At 48.6% G+C, this 17739-nt stretch overlaps 1 protein-coding gene across 1 annotated transcript in view; it reads right to left on the bottom strand.

Moving 5' to 3' along the window:
- The window catches only part of LOC149344318 (galactosylceramide sulfotransferase-like), a 37623-nt gene extending 35873 nt beyond the window's left edge, over window positions 1–1750 (bottom strand). Inside the window, exon 1 of the mRNA XM_089546244.1 lies at window positions 1160–1750. Within this exon, the coding sequence (XP_089402370.1) occupies window positions 1160–1173 (14 nt within the window). The 5' untranslated portion in view covers window positions 1174–1750. The remainder of the gene's footprint in view (window positions 1–1159) is intronic.
- Between the last annotated feature and the right edge of the window lie 15989 nt (window positions 1751–17739).

Raw genomic sequence — 17739 nt, 5'->3', positions numbered from 1 at the left:
GCGTCCGCCTCTCCTTTTGGACGGTCGTCCCCTTTTACTGCTCACGCATTCTTAAAAACTGGCTTCGCGCCTGGTTCGTCTGCTCTATGCCTAGCGGGGTACCGTTGCTTGTACCTGTTGCTTGTACCACGACTTTCAAGCAACAAGCGGCGTGACGCATACTCTTCCGCGAGTTCAGCAGCCTTCTCAACAGTGTTTACCTCGGCCCTGTCGAGAATCCACCAACGCATTCGATCCGGAATTGTGTCATAAAACTGCTCTAGACACATGCATTCCACGATCTTCCCTGCGTCCGCGTGAACGCCTGCGCTCTTTAACCACTCCACTAAGTTTGTTTTCAAGTTATAACCAAACTCGAGGTAAGACTCTTCTTTACACTTAGTGGCTTTTCTGAAACGCTGGCGAAAAGCCTCGGCAGACAGGCGGTACTTCTTTAGGAGGCTTGCCTTCACGGTCTCATAGTCCTCCGATTCTTCCGCACTCAGTCTCCCGATCGCGTCCGCTACCTTACACGGCAACAGGCTCAATAGTTGCTGTGGCCACCCATCTTTCCCAAGATTGTTTTTTTGGCATGTCCTTTCAAAGTTCACCAAAAAAATACCAATGTCCTCGCCTAGCTGGAAGGGTTGCATGAAATCTTTAATTTTGATTGTTTCCCTTCCTCCTGGGCTGGGGGATGGTGGCTGAGCGACGCCGGCTTCGGCTCTTTTCGACTCCGCGTCCAGTTTCCTTTGATCAATTTCCTGCTGTCGGCGTGCTAACTCGAGCTCCTTCTCTCGAAGCTGAAGCTCGCGATCGCGTTGCTTCTGTTCCAGCTCGCGCTGTTCCTTCTCAGCTGCTTTCCTTTCCTTAATCAATTCCGATGTCTCGATAAGCTCTTCATCGTCCGCTCCGCAAGAAATTATTGCCTCTATGATTTGCGGTTTCCGCATGGCCTTCCCAAGTTCAACCCCTAATTCTTTGCTGATCAAAATTAGATCCGGCTTTTGCAAAGATTTCAGGTCCATGATGCGCTCAGACACTCGACCGATCCCCTATCTCTTCTTAGCAATGCGTACAACAATCAGTACTCACAGCACTGCCAAAGAAAGCCTGCCAGCATTGACGTAAATTCAAAAGCCTGGAAAAATACCTCAGGGAAGAAAGGTCGGACACTCACAGAGCCACGATCATGGGGTCCACCAACGTGGGAGCTCTTGCAACTGCGAACGCTGCTAGGCGATGCGAAGAGCTGACTTCGATCCCACCGCTGCCACCAGTTGTTGAGACGCGGGCTCTGAGTTGCCGTCGGGACGCGGGTCCGCTGTCGCCGACCAGCCGGAGCAATGAAGAGACGGGGGGTTAAGGAGCAGCGTGAAAAAAAAAGGTATATGTATTTACATATTTACAAGTAGCGAGAAGCACGATACATGGCACGATGTATCTCAACAGGAAAAAGACACAGACACAGGAGACGGGAGCCCTTAAATAGAGTCGGCACAGACTCCCGCCCCTTTTCGTCCAATCAGGAGCGTCCTGTTGGCTGATTGGCCGGCAAGGCTTGAACGCCAACCCGGGTAGCGTTCCCGTAGCTGTCCGGCCCGAACGCACAACGCGCTCCACGATGACGACGCGCAGGCTCGGAGAGACGCCGGCTTGGACGCCGTCCTTGGGGAGCGTCTCTGTAGCTCACCGGCCGAACGCGCAACACTGGGAGCGTTCCGGTGTCAGAAATTCACGTTCACAACAGTACGAAGTCGAAAGGCAGATTTGTGTACTGGAACGGCGTGAGAGTAAACAATGCGGAAACAAAAATGCGCCCGAATCAAACATGATTCGAAGAAGGCAATAGCAACTGCGGAGAGACGATGCACTGCTACAGGCTCTATATCAATCCGAAAAGATGAGGGTCGTCTGCCTTTGCAGTGCGTCCTGTTAAAGGGTCAGTCTACTCACCGAGATGAGTGTATAAATAATGGCATATTCTGGTAGTTGGCACCCTATAACATCAATAACGAGGGGTCTGCGCCCGGTTTAGGCAGGAATTTATATTTTATTTCGGCGTTAAAAGTCCCGTAAAAAAGCATGGTGGCGACTCCAAACGTTCATTTTGTTCAAGAAAATGGTAGTCTTTTTTTGTAGAAGCATAAGTTAATATACTACGTACCATTTGTATGCCCCAATGTCAGAGAAACGCACGTTTTGTTCTAGTAAACTGTAGAAGGCGTACCGCTCACTTTTTCTGTCAATAACATGAATATTTATAGTTACACGTACGCAAAACGCAGGCACATTCCCACTTTTAGTTCAGCGTATGCATGAGCGTATGCTAGCAGAGACGCAAAAATAAACTTAGCCTATAGTGGCGCCATCTGGTCGTCAGAACTGGAACCATTGCTGTAAACAAACCGACTCTCCACTTAGGCCTAGGAGCGGCAGAATCGTCGCTCTAATTATTAAAATAAAGCAAATTTATCTCTTATATGTTTTCTTATAGGCGAGATGAGACGAAGCGAAAGACAGGCGCCCCATTTATGGCAAGTGAACGCACTGAAAAGGGCAGCAACAACGAGAATTCATTCCGAAGCGAGAGGTCCTGCTTCGACGGGCGCCGCCATGTTTGTCGCCGCGCGGCGGAAATCCAGATTGTTGCCAGATGAGACTACCATCTCATACAGATGTGTTCCCACATTAATAAATTCTATTTTAAAATGTTCTACTGCACTCCTTGGCACCACAGCTGGCTAAACGGTAATTTGAATAAAGAGCTATCGGTTGCCGCAAAGAAAATATGGTCGATAAAATTCAGTAGACTGATCCTTTAAGGCATCACGAATTGATGGGCTGCAGAAGTTTCGACCACCTGGGGTGTGCACTGACATTGCACAGTACACGGGCCTCTAGAATTTCACTTCCATAGAAATTCAACAGCCGCGGCCGGGATTGAACCCGCGTCTTTCGGGTCAGCACCCGAGCGCCATAACCACTGAGCCACCGCGGCGGCTCGTTAGGGCATCACGATGCATGGTTTGTTTAACACTCGGAAGAATACATTGAAGCATTTTTCTTCTTCGAGCTTTATTGTCAGAGCCAGCGGCTGAAATATGGCATGACGTCTGCGGTTAATTGTTATTCTGTTCCTTTCCAGACGTTACACAGCCTCTACCTGATGGCGCAGGTGTTTGCTGTCATGAGCGGCCAGGATTTGATAATGCACCTGAAGTTCGCCTCCATCGATACCTCGTTCCTTGGTAGGAAGCACAAGCTCAAGCGTATCTCGAAAAGAAAAAAAAACATACGGTTTTACCTAATCCCCTTGCGAAAATTTCTAATCGTGCTGTATTCCGATGCCTTCATTTCTTCGCTACCCCCCTTTCTTGTGGAAAGTAATAATCCCGACGATATTTATGCATCAGGTATACTGCATGGCCTTCAATACGGCTTTTAAGTTCTCGAATGCGTCAGTAAACCGTACAATTTTCTTTAAAAGTGCGATGGGTGGAAATATCTGCAGCCTAGCTCTGGCTTTGGCTTGCTTAAATCTGATCTGCTGGCTTATCCAGTTCAAATAGTCTAGCTTCCCGCGGATTAGAAATAAAAAGCCTGCTCTCGAAATGTCCTTTGTATAATTTTTCCTCGTCAGTGTTACTGAGGAGGCACTACGCCGCTTTTAACGTACCCTTCCAACTGCTCGGCCTTTGCTCAGACAGCCGCTTTTCGATCCGTCTTGTAGCCGGTGCGGCATTGGTCTCTGGAAAAGGAAAGCGTTTCTTGCTGGTTTCTTATAGCGAGCCGGTCTGCAGTTGCTTAGACACTGCCAAATATAACAAATTCTGAACAGTGCAGTTGGCAATCATTCGCTCAAATCTTCACATGAGTTTCGATGCACAAGTATTTCTTCGTTTTGCAATTTAGTTTAAGCTTGCTTACTTAACGCTTATTTTTAGGTCGTTTGGTGGAAGGAGTAGAATACGTAACCTTTCTGCCTTTAGCTGACAGTGATGAGGAAGGTGCGCTTACCTGCGCAGCTGCTGTCGTTGCTAATTCTAACTCTCCGCTGTTCGACCTTGGTACGTTCTCTTGACCGCCATCTGTGACGTCATGGCAGGAAAAGTACAGCGATACTGTGAACAAATCTTCTGCAGATAGCTTTCCGTATTTTCTTTTTTTTTATCAGAGTGCAGCAGGGTCTCGAAAACTGTCAGCTTGTTACGCGGTACATACATTCTAAGCTTATTGAAAATCTCAAGCCGTCTACTTCCCCAGGACCCGACAACATACCTGCCAAAATCCTCAAAGGAACCAAAGAACTGTCTAGCCAAATCCTACAGCTCATTTTCGACCAATCTCTAAAGACCGGCCAAATTCCGGACGATTGGAAAACAAGCAAAGTTGTGCCCGTTTTTAAGACCGGTGACCGCGCTGACCCCTCGAATTATCGTCCTATTTCATTAACATGCATCTCGTGTAAACTCTTTGAACATATTCTGTACTCCAATATTGCAGATCACCTCGATAAAAACTCTTTTTTCTTTCCCAAACAGCACGGTTTCAGGGCAGGCTTCTCATGTGAAACTCAACTCTTCGAATTCACAACTGATCTTCATCTAAGTCTAGATTCTTTATTTCAAACAGACGCCATTTACCTAGATTTCTCTAAAGCATTTGATCGCGTTCCTCACCAACGCCTCATCTGTAAACTCGCATGCCTGTCACTCGACCCTCTAGTCTTTTCCTGGATTCGCTGCTTCTTGACTAATCGCTCGCAGTTCACCGTCATCGCTAATCACGCATCTGCAACTACCGTAGTTATCTCCGGTGTACCCCAGGGTTCCGTCCTTGCTCCACTTCTCTTCCTAATCTTCATCAACGACCTGCCATCTGGAATCTCGTCATCTGTTCGTCTTTTTGCGGATGATTGCGTCATTTATCGCCGAATATCTGATAACACTGACCAGGAATTATTACAGGACGACCTAAATAAAATACAGAAATGGTGCTCCGACTGGCTCATGCAGCTTAATATTTCGAAATGTAAATGCATGCACATATCACGCAAACGTTCCATTACTAATTTCCAGTACTCCCTGAACTCTGTGGCGCTGTCAGTAACGAATTCTTACAGGTACCTTGGCGTCGAAATAACGAACAAATTAACATGGTCAGACCACATTATCAAACTTTGCGCAAGCACTTCCAGAGCACTTGGCTTTATCCGAAGATCACTATCAATGTCCCCCCCACCAATCAGACAACAAGCATACGAAACATTCATTCGCGCTAAAATGGAATATGCCTCAGCAATATGGAACCCTCACCAGGCCTACTTAATACAACTGCTCGAAGCTATCCAGAATCGGGCAGCGCGCTTCATAACGTCGCAGTATTCGTCTCGACACAGCGTTACCAACTTAAAATCGTCTCTCGGCCTCGAACCATTAGCATTCCGCAGAAAAGTATCAATTCTTTGTCTTTTCCACAAACTATACTTTAAATTCCCTGCACTACGCCAAACTTTGTTATCTGCTCCCTTACGCTCATCTCGCCGATTATTCAACTCCCTCAGCATTCAGCGGTTGCATGGTTCATCCAACGCTTTCAACAAATCTTTCCTTCCCATCGCCATAGAGGAATGGAACAATCTTCCAGAAACCGTTGTCATCGAAACTAATCCCACCAGATTTAGGCAGCTAATAACAGACCACTTGATCCAACTATAGCTACTTCCCTCGCGATGCTCTGAGTGCAATTTGAACTGCTTGTGTTATTGCGACACCCCCCCCCCCCCCAAGTGTTTTCCCACTTATTTCATTTCCGTACTTTTTAATGTGTAATTTATTACTACTGCTTTGCCATATATATTCTGTTCTATTTGAATCACCTGACGCTAATTTCACGTCAAATTTGTTATTCTTGTTTTTTTTTGTTCTTTTGTTATGCTTTTCTATGCTTACATGCTTTTGTATGACTGTTTCACATCACTGTCTTCCCCCCCCCCTTATGTAATGTCCCAGACGGGATCTTTAAGGGTTCAATAAATGATGATGATGATGATGATGATGATGACATGCGGCACACTGCTTTACTTATTACGTGTGCTTATAGAAGTGTCGTCATCGTTGAGGGCTTGCTTTAACCATACACAATTTTACCCACAGAGGTTTCCTTGGCGCTGGTACCACGAATGCTGTTAGTGTTCGTCACCATTTGCGTGGACCTGCTGCTTGTCATCGGGATTGAAGATGTAAGCCTCTACGACTTCAAGGCGTATATTTTGACGAGGGATCTTAAAAGAACGTCTTAATTGTGACGTATCTCTTGTTCCTGTTAATAACGAGTATTTGGGCAGCGTCTCAATGCCGCCTCTAAGTCGTCCTTTGGTTGCAGAGCGCAAAGCGAAAAAAAAATTACGTGCATTAGATTCCACACAACGTACAAAATGTTCACTGTTTACTTTCACGCCGATTTTCATAGCTTTCCTATTATTAGCCCACGCGAAATACATTGACGGACACAGTTGGCAAATGGCTACAGCCAGCACTGGAATAACAAGAGTAAAAACGAAGAGACACCAAGCATGTTAAAGATCTTTAGCGCCTAAAGCACTGCGGTATAAACATTTCTCTCTTGCCAAACAGGATTCCCCAAGAGCAATGAAACTATTCGTCAACTGGTCAGCAGCAGAGATCGTCGCAGATTTCCTCCTCAGCGTCAGCATGGTTGCGTTCAAGAGCACTCGGCGCAACGTAAGCGAGCTCATCCTTGTTCTCACCTTTTCTCAGCGCACATTGTCACGAGGTGGTAACCAGAGCAGCAGGCTGCCAGGCGATGAATGTAGCGCTGCTTCGTATAATAGGACAAGCAAGTGTCCACAGGGAAAATGAAGTACACCCAGTCAAATCTTTGCTGGCTCGGGTGTTGCATCGCAAAACGCACCTTGTAAAAGGTACTTTTCGGCTACACCGCTGGTATCTTCATGCTGTAATTTCACGCGTGAGATGACATTTCGTGGTTAATTTTTCTTCATATAATGTTTAAGTGGAGTACGTGTGTGTTTAGATCAAAGTTATCAGAAATATTCATCGTCTGCTACTACGAAGAGCCGACACAAGCGGAATACGCAGCAATGGTTCTGGTGGCGCATTTGCGCTTACTCTCGGTAGACGGCTTGTCCGCCATGAAAGGAGTGGCAGTTAACCCAGAGGAGGAGGCCATATCAACCAGAACCATTGCCGCGTATTCCGCTTGTTTCGGCTCTTCGTAGTGGCAGACGATGAATATTTCTGATAACTTTAGTCAAAACATGCAAGTACTCCACTCAAACATTGTATGAACAAAAAGGAACCACGGAGTGCCATCTCACGCGTAAAACTGCAGCATGAATATGCCAGTGGTGTAGCCGAAAAAAACATTTTACAAGGTGCATTTAGCGATGCAACACCCGAGCCAGTTAAGGACTTGGTCGGGTGTACACTGCGGAAGCGATAGTACTCATAGCACTCATCGGTCGACGAAGGTCAGAATGCCCTTCGGTGACGACCGCGCTCTGTTTGTTAACTACATCGAAATTTGGAGATTAGGCGCCTGAAACACCCAAACCGATCTCGAGCATCATGGAAATTACTACATGCGAACGCCTTTGCTCCAGAGTGCTGACGCCTCTGCTCGCAAGCAGACAGAAATTGATAATGCCGCGTGACGGAGGTGGGGAAAAAATAACAGGGTACAGCAAAAAAAAACTATTCGTGCCACTATAAAACATCGAGATGTACCAACGTCGAAATGTAACAAGCTTGTTAGTCGTGAGCTATAAACCAAAAAGCCAAACTTTTGTTTGTCTGTTTACTTCTTTGTTTGTTTGTTTGCTCGTTTGTTTATTTGTTTTGTAACGGCCTTTATTGACAGGAGAAGACTGGCTGTGAAGGCCGGTTTGAGCGGGAAAGGGCAAGTCCGGACCCAGAAGAGTTGATGCTCTCGTCTCGCGCTGCGTGTCGGCTCTGCTGCTTCAGCTGCCGATCGTCTTCTCGTCTCGTGCCGCGCATCGGTTCTGCTGCTCCGACTGCTAATAATCTTCCTCTTTACATTTTGTTTCGTTTATTTGGGTTTAACGTCCCGAAGCGACTCAGTCTGTGAGGGACGCCGTAGTGAAGGGCTCCGGAAATTTCTACCACCGGGGGTTCTTTAACGTGCACTGACATCGCGTAGCACACGGGCCGCTAGCATTTCGCCTGCATCGAAATGCGACCACCGCGGCCGGGATCCCTAGGCTTTTCACACTTCCCTAGGGCAAAACCGATAATTGTTCCCCCCTCTCTAGCTGTCAGTTCTCCCACCTTCTCGACATGACCTCATAGCATGCTTTGTTCTATACGTCTCTCATCCTTCGATTCTCGTTTTCTCGCTCCTAGGTCTGATTTCTTAAGGAAGCTGCATGTTATGCAAGGACCGTGCTCGGGCTCCTAAAGAACGGCGATCGGTACGCCAAATACAGTGGTTCATTTTACCTTCAAACGTCCACACTATGCAAGGTTGCAGCATCTGGGACCTGTCCCATGCAATCAAGAGAGAATCGAGGTGCTGCCATACGTGAAATTGCGAATTCTGAGGTTTGAAGGGTAATGGCACAAATTCGGAACGCAAACAAGCAATAACGTTTGTTTACTAGCCGCAAGGAGACGCCTTCTAGCAAGTTTCAGTGGCAGGGGGTGAGTGCAACATATTTTACGTGAAAGCGTAGAGACCCCGTATCGTAGAAAAAGCGGTGTCAGCGTTACCGTCGGTGTGACGGGAAAATCCGGATTGTTCGAAAAGGTGGTTGTTACAAGAGGCTTCCACAGATGGCGCCATCCACACCAGCGGAGCATCGGAAACTCCTGATCCTCGGGTTGCGAAGCATGCGCGCCACCACTACGTCACATGGGCACGTTCGTACGGCTTGGTTAAAGCGGGGCTTTATATTGTTACGGGATTGGAGAAACGCAGGAAGGGCAAGGCCGGAGAACAAAAGAAGAAGAGGTTTAGAGTGTTGTGCCCCGCTGGACGCTGATTCCCGCTCGCCGATCGAACCTCTCGCCGCTGGCCTGTTGAACCAACTAGAACACCCCGGCTATAAAGATTATAGCCGTAACAATATGTATGCCCTGTGGTCTTTCACATAATGATTTTAATCGAGAAAGACGAAAGTGTTCATGTCTGCGTGGGCAAGAGGAGCCGCTGTCGCGTCATGCCCTAAAAGGCGGAGCTTATAAGTGTCCCCCAATTTTTAATGCTATTTTTAGTATTGTCCAAGGAGCCGCTCGACATTTCCACCCGCTTCGAGTGATGTCAAGGTGCACTTGCCCCAATACAGTGACGTCACCGAACCACTGGCCCTTCACGAGAATAACCAGTGCTTGCCGCTGCCGTCGACGTCTTCAGGATTGTGGTAGTTCAGGTTAGCCAGTCGGTCCTGAAGTCATGGCTCACTTCAGCGCTGGCGCCGAGACAGAGCAAAGCTGCCGGTAGAACATCGTTTGTAATTAATTACTCACGCTTCGCACTGCTGTTTTCGGCTCAATTTCATGACTGCTACGACCGCACGGTTCTTCCAAGCCGTAAAGCGGACACCGAAAAGCTTTCAGTCAGTACCATTTAGGGTTCCTAAGCGACGCATGAGACCTATGAGGACGCCGTAGTGGACGGCTCCGCATTCATTTACATTGTTTGCGGTTCTTCAAGTGCTTTGACACAGCTCAGGATACAGGCGTTTCCGTATTTTGCCACAATCGAAAAACGGCCACCACGGCTGGTATCGAACCCGCGACGATGGGATCAGCAGCAAAATTCCAAAGCTACTAAGACACCACGACGGGCTGCTGCCGTATGTCAGTCTTGGACCCAAAGCTACAGCTGCCCTAAAAAGCCCCACCAACACTTTGCTTTTGTGCTGAATGAAGGAAGGTGCGCTGCTCGTGCGGTGATCCTTCACAGCAGTTTTGAGCCAATGGATCCGCTATTGACACTGGCGGCAGTTTTCTGTGCGTGATCTTTTATTATTTAGTCTCGTTTATGCAGTCGAGACCCGCATGATTGTGAGGCGTGATTCCAGACCATTACTACTGATCAGTGTTGGAGAATGAAGGAACCCGGACTTTTCACAGTTAACGGTGGTGTTTAGTGATGTACTCACAGTATGGCAAAAGTAAGAAAAAGTCAACCCAGCGGCTTGAGTCCGGACCAAGTATCGTGCACCGGCTCGATGCGCTTCGTGAGGATCCAGAAGTGAGATGCGTAATGCAGCCTCGATTGAGTAGTTTGTATTCGAGGAATTTAAAGTTTTGGAGAACGTAGCGGATATGTCATTTTAAGGACAGCAACGTTTTCCCTTACTGCTGATGTGATGTCAAGTGCATGCCCATTCCTAGTTACATCAGATTCTCTACCACCCGTGTTAGAAGGTATGAAGTTTCGCCTGTTTCGACGCTGACATCGTAGGCTTGTTAGCAGGCAACATGCGCATGATTCGGTGACGCCGGACAGATATCAAGGGGCGCACGATGGAAGGTCGATAACTCATGGAGTGGAAGAGGGTGGGCTTTTATCTCTTAACGCACGCCTTCCTCCGGCTTCGCCCCTGCATATAAAAAAATATATCACGAAAAACATTGAAGACCATATTGTTGGAACCACGGAGGGTAGCTAACTGACGGTTTGAACACAGCTTTTTGTTTTGCAGGTGAAGACAGTTTTGGGCGTCTTCGCTGGTTACGTGATATTTCTTCTTGTAAAGGTAAGAAAACAGTGGCACGGTAAACAGAGAGCGACAAATTCGGTCAGTGCACTATTGATGAAGGCATCGAGCACATATATATTTTAATAGACTTGGTTTAAAAATGCTAGATTAAACTGGTACAAGTAGACCTGATTATGTACTAGATTCAACTGCACTGCCACAATTTAAGTAAAGGGGAATTTTGAAGACAAGAATTTCGGAAAGGTAGCAGACAAATAAAACACTGCACGAAGTTATTCGCTTCATGATCGGTCTCTCACCGCTTACCTACCTATAGGATGACCTAGCCAAACGTTGTCTGCACTTGCTTGAAGTTATGACGATAAGCCCAATATTTCAATCGGTGCTGAACAAAAGAGGCAGGCCGTGTAAAAGAAAATATAATTTCTTTCGCGTTCGCTGCTAGTGTATCACCGGACGGTAATAGCGTGGATGGAACGTACTCTCCGCAGGTAGAGTTCGCAAGAAGTTGCTCGAAGATGACTTGCCCCTGAAAGTTGTCTCGAAAAAGATATCTCCGCAAAGTGAAGAGCCGGCCCAAAACCTGTCCTATTGCGGTCTATACCGTAATCCTTAGGATCTGACTGTGGACCAAAAAAAGAACTTGCCACAAATCCCTGAGAGCAAAAGTGAAGGACCTTGGCTCCTCCTATCTGAAATTTCAATAGATCATTTAAGTTTGAATAAGCACTTGCGTAATGCGTGATTGACGCCCCCAATAACTCCGTAAGGAACAAACCAAGCGTCTTGCACTGTGATGCTAGGCGCAGACAAATATTCCAAGCGCGTAGCTTGTTGTAGCCAACGGCTGCAACAAAAACTGTATTTGCAGAAAAAAAGAAACGTTTGCCTGGGAATGCAAATATGACAGAAAGAGATGTGATGCAAAGTAGAGCACGCGCGCGATATCCCGCTGCCCTTTGTTGGAAGCCGCGGTGTAACGAAGGCAACCTTGTCGGCAATGCGCAGGGAGTCTGCGCATACCGGGTTCGCAAGTACGCCCGTTCGAAGAAAGGGGCGGACGAGGAGCCGAAACCGGAAGAAACCCCCGCAGAGGAGCCGCAACCGTCAACCAGCGCCGCAAGCGCCGAGAACCCGCCTGAATCGCCAGCGTCGCCTCCCGGCTCGCTCCACCGCCGGGCAGTTGGGGGACGCAGGTCGGAACCCGAAGAGACCAGGGTCATCGAAGTCACGGACGCGGACGCAGAGTCGTCACCTACGGGACAGTAAAGTTGGCGCAGAAAATTTGAAGAAGTAGAGCGGTTTGATGATTTCGCTGTTACACATACGTACAGTTACCATGTTGTAGCAGTAGTTGCCTCCTCATTGATAACAGCAAAACGCTCTTGTCAAAAGGAGATGGGCATTTACACTTTAACGACTTGGAGAACTGAGAGCTTTCTGAAAATTTGCCGAAATTCAGCGAACTTGACGTCAAGGATTCGGCCCAGTAGAAATTACTAATGCGAAAGCATTTATGTGGCTCTGTAGCGTTAGCAAAAGGCGTCCGCAAAACGTGTCCACAAATTTTGTCCGGACGATTACGCGATTCTCTGAAGATAAATGTGTGAAAGTGCGATTGTGATAGTGTGTGATAAAATCTTGCCGTCGGAAAAATTGGTAGATGAGGTGTAACTAGCTAATTAAACGCGAAAAAAATACCCTTAGACATCACAGTAGCTATGGACGTCGATACAGTGCATGGACGTCAGAACAGCCATGGGCGTCAGAACAGCCATGGGCGTCGATATAGTATATGGACGTTTTGCTTCCGCACTGCTCCAATGTGGGTCGGCAGTGATCTCGAAGTTTTCCGTTACTTTATTGCCGCTAGGCGGTGCCCAAACCAGGCTCCCTAATTACTTCAGAATTTGGCAGTTACGCACGAACAGGATGCCTCTACACCCATCCTTGCGTTGCTCTATGTGGTACCCGCGGGAACAGAATGCGCTTCAGTTTTTCAGGTGTTTTTCGCACTTCATTCGACCATACCCGATAAGACAGCTCCATAGCACCCATGAACCACTGCAGAGAAGCCGACGCCTTCTCACCACTTTGCACTCCTGTGCTGCCGGAAGCCTGCTGGTTCTATTACTTTTTCGTTAAGGTTTCACCGTTAAGATATCACCATCATCACCAGGTCACTCACATCGACAGCAGGACAGAACCCTCTTACATATTCCTCCAATTAATCCTGTGCTCCTCCAGCCGCGACCGCCTTATCCCCTGAAACTTCCTAATCTCATCCTTCAGCCGTCCCCTACTAAGTCTAGATTCTTTTCGGATACTCCCCGTTACCTCACCTGACGACCGGTTATCTGTTACCCGGGTGACATGCCCTGAACATGCGCATTCTTGATTTCAGTTAGGATATCCTTAACTCGTCCTTGTTCCTTAACACGCTATTTTCTGTTGAGGCACGCCTCGGTAAAGTAGTTACACTGGTAAGAAGCTTGCTCATTCACTGCAACAGTCTCACTGCTAAAAAGCGACTTAACAGCTGTATCGAGTCATGGGCCCTGCAGAGAAGAGCGGCATTCATAACTCGGTGCTTATGACATCAGCTCGGTGCATCTAGTGAACTTAGAGGGGAGAATTATCCCTTGCCCCAACGTGCCAACACGTCTATTTCTCCTATATATGAGTCGTCGTACGAGCGGCCGGCGGAGTAATAACGAAACGGGCACTGGCTACGCTGGCATCTGTGAAGATGCTTTATTCGTTATAACGTTGATTGGCCGGTCGGACTTTTTTTTTTATACTCCACAACAATGTCTGACAACGGAGCGGAAGCTACGGAGTCGCAACACTGCCCATCTTCCTACGCAGCGAAATATAATCCCCGCTTGCAGTTTAGGTTTCTCTGAAAACGTAGCATATTGGCAATGTTTATTATTTAAGGCAGATTTCTAACAGAACTGCGAACTTTCAGCGCTGAAATCCAAGGAAGATACAGTTTTCTTGATTAACTCTTCCTGAGGCCCTTGGGTTTAGAGATAACAATAGTCGTGTGGATGAACCAGCGGTGGAAGTTAGCAAAGAGCGATTGGAAGATTGGCAGCTCAATAGCAGAGAAGTGACATAAGGTTAGTCAAATGTTTAGGGGAATCCCCCAAGGTGGAGTAGATTTTGTAATAAGGGAGTAATTACTCATTGACATCCACCCGAGCGCAGCCATACGGCTACAAAGGAAAGCTATAAAGCTTTCTCAGAAACTTCGTAGTTAAAGAAAAATTCGTCCTGGTCCGGGGTTGGAAACCGGGACCACCGCTTCACCGGAGCAGTCGCTCTACCAATTGAGCTAACTGGGACGGCAAGCTTATGGTAGGGCGAGAGCGAATTGATCAATAACTCGGAGTGGGAAGAGTGTTGGTCAAATGTTGAGGGTATGGCTGCGCTCGGGTGGATGTCAATGAGTAATTACTCCTTCATTACAAAATCTACTCCACCTTGGGGGATTCCCCTAAACATTTGACCAACACTGTTCCTACTTCGAGTTATTGATCAATTCGCTCTCGCCCTACCATAAGCTTGCCGTCCCGGTTCGCTCAATTGGTAGAGCGACTGCACCGGTGAAGCGGTGGTGCCGGGTTCGAACCCCTGACCAGGACGAATTTTGCTTTAACAACGAAGCTTCTGAGAAAGCTGTATAGCTTTCCTTTGTAGCCGTATGGCTGCGCCCGGGTGGATGTAAATGTGTAATTACTCCCTTATGACAAGGTTAGCAGCGTAGGCTTAAAAATGCATTTAAAGGAAATGGCGAATCTGTAGACTGGTTTATAATGCCGCTAAAGATATATAAAGAAAAGGGCCGAGCATGGTGGCAACTGCCACCACCCCGTTTCAGAGGGGATGCTGGAAATCCATCTATCCATCTACAGTTCCTGTAATGCAAGGCCAAGTTTGACGACGGAGCCCCTTTCAAAAAAGTGTTGTGGTCTCTTAAGCGGGTGTTCAAGCACCTTCCGTGGATAGATGGATGGAAATCCATCTATCCACGAAATGAAGCAACACCGATTAGACTACCGAGGCTGCAGTGCTCGCTCCATGACGTCACGAGGTGGAGGCCGGTGTGCGTCGCCGGCATGCGCGCAAGAAGGGAAAGCGCGCACGAATATGCGAACTCGAGAGCACCATGCTCGGGTGCGAATAAATCTGCGAGCACAGATTTCGCGGTAACCAAATTTTCTTATCACTCGCTAAACTTTACATAGCTAAACTTTACCACGTGAAGGGCTAGCTAATGCTGAACATTCTGGTAAGCAGAATGCATTTTTTTAAGGCAAAAAAAAAAACACAGGACGAAGAAAGAAGACACGCAAGACGAACGCTGACTTCAACTGGTGGTTTATTGGCACAAACAAAATATATACACAGCAAGGTTTGATACCCACTCACAACCGCATGCCCCGCATATTCGCATCCGCGTTGCAAGTTTAAAAACTGCGAGGCATGCGCTTGTGAGCTGGGGTATTAAACCTTGCTGTGTATATATTTTGTTTGTGCCAATAAGCCATCAGTTGAATTCAGCGTTCGTCCTGCGTGTGTCTCCTTTCTTTGTGCTGTGTTTCTGGCGTTGAAAAAATGCATTCTACGCACCTAGACCAACTAGCCCGTCTTTCCACTTTAATATTCCTGGTAAGGGCTTGCAAGTTGTAACCATTTTTTTTTTTTCTCCGATTTGGACGATTTAGGACAAGCGCTTTCAGAATATTTTCTAAAGGAGAGAGGATGAGGAAAAGCCTTATATTGTAGCGAGAGCTACACTACGCCAGCTCTTCAAGCCTTCAGCCTGGCACCCCTTGAGCTCCATTGCGGCGTCGTGGCCTTGAGCCTGTTGGTCACGTGGCGCGGAGCAGCTGCCGCTGCCGGCGGCGCGGCGCGCCGGCGAAACCGAGCTGCAACAGCTGTGCGCATGCGCCGTGTTGATTGGGGGAGTGGGCAGGTGTCGCAGCTGTATAAGTAGGCGGCTCGGCGGAGCTCTCGCGTGACTCCAGGTTTACCCAGAGCTGACCCACCACCATTTTTTTTAACCAATGTCAGATTTCCGGGCAGATGTTCGTCAGCCCCTTCGGGCGGTATCCCGCGTCGAGGACGCCATCGGTGGTGGTGGTGGTGAAAAACCTTTAATTACTGAAATAGAGTTTGGGAGCAACAGAGTGGCCACGCTACATGGTCGGCGTCCCTAGTCCGGGACACCGCATGACAATGCCCCGTCTCTAGCCCGTTTCACCAGAGCCCTTTGGGACTCAAGCGAGGAGCAGTTGAGAAGGGCAGTCTCCCATGCCTCTCTGGAAGGGGTAGGGGAAGGGGGGAGGTGGGGATTTTGAGTACATGCCCACACCATGTGGAAGATATCACAGGTCTCCCCACAGTGTGGGCATCGCCCATCCGTGTTAGGATCGTAATGCTTTAAGATTGCAGGACAGAGTAGAGTACCTGTCTGCAGGCGCCTTAAAGTTCGCTCCTCCGTCTTACTCAGCCCCTTTGCAGGGGCCGGGAAAAGGCGGTGGATGTCGCTATAATGCGTTATAATTTCCTTGAATCGCAGCAGCGGCTGGTTAGTCTCCGAGCCAGAAGAGCTGGGATGAGGAGCCCGGTGAGTAAGCGCTCTGGCGGCCGCGTCAGCGGCCTCATTACCTCGTAAGCCCTGGTGGCCAGGAGCACAAATGATTCTTTTGGGTGTTGGATCAGTGGCAGTCCGTCTTAGAATGCAAGCAGCTAAGGGGGAGATCTCCCCTGCAAAGTAATGATCACATGCTTTTCGGGAGTCCGTAATGATGATTCTCGAATTGGCGTGGGCGGCAGCAAGCGCTATCGCTACTTCCTCGGCTCGCATTGAATTCGGGGCTCGAAAAGAGAGTCCATCAACGTGCATTTCCTGGTGAACGACAGCGGCCGTGTAAAATCCCGTGGGCGATGGGCCTGCTACGTCTACATAATAGTAGTAAAAGACTTTTAATCAACCATAATTTACAGGCCGAGCATTTCGACCGCCTGGGCGACCAGAAGCCGCTGTTCTTCTTCCCCTTCAGCGCCAAGCCAGTCGAGCCAGGTGGTGATGGATAGAGAGGGTGGGGGGAAGGAACCCGACTGCTGAGCAGCCGGGCAATAGAATAGGCAATGGGCCAGGTCCGCATAGATACAGGGGCAGTTGGGACAGGAAGGGTCCGATCGATAGCGATAGAGGAAGAGGCGGGACGGGGTGATAACTGCATTCATCTGAATGTGCCGAAGAAGGCGAGACTCCGGCACCGTGAGTGATGGATGAGGGGGAGGGTAAAGGCGTTTGTCGAGGCGGAGCTCAAGGTAGACCTCTTTTATGGTGCGGCGAAGGGTGAGTCTCCCACCGTCCTCCGAGGGCTTGGGCCAGGGGATCAACGGTGCCCGGAAAAGTGTGTCGCGGGCGAGCTGATGGGCCAGCTCATTGCCGTCAATCCCTGAATGCCCAGGGACCCAGCGGAGGAAAACGATGGAAGGCTGCAGTGCGGAGACCGCTCGTTCGACCTCCTGTTGGAGAGAAGGGGTCAGGGTGCGTTTCTGTATGTGGTGTATAGCGGCTTGTGAGTCCGAATAGACTGTGTACTCTTGGAGAGAGGGAAGGAGGGAAAATGACTGGAGGGCATGCGCAATGGCGAGGACCTCGAGGGACAATGCGTCTGGAGGGTGTAGATACGGCCCGCTGGTGTGGGTTTCAGGAGCAGGGAGGTGTGGATGGTACAGGGCGTAGCCGCAGGAACCTCGAGGAGCCACGAAGGAGGCATCCGTGTAAGCTACACCCTGGGTATCAAAGAGAGGGGAATGGTGCTGTGCGGCCGCATGACGACGTCCGGCGTGCAGGACGGGGGACATGTTGGTCGGGAGGGGAAGGATACGAAGATTGGGGGCGGGGGTGGGAATAGGAGAGGTAAACGGGGAGATTGGAATGGGCGAGATACCCGCTTGAGTCAATAACCACTGACCCTGACGGGTAAGGGAAAGCCGGGCAA

Source organism: Amblyomma mixtum, chromosome 5 (assembly GCF_055824585.1).
Source record: "Amblyomma mixtum isolate Tamu chromosome 5, ASM5582458v1, whole genome shotgun sequence".
In the NCBI taxonomy this organism is placed as follows: Eukaryota; Metazoa; Arthropoda; class Arachnida; order Ixodida; family Ixodidae; genus Amblyomma; species Amblyomma mixtum.
This window is presented reverse-complemented; position numbering and strand designations above follow the sequence as displayed.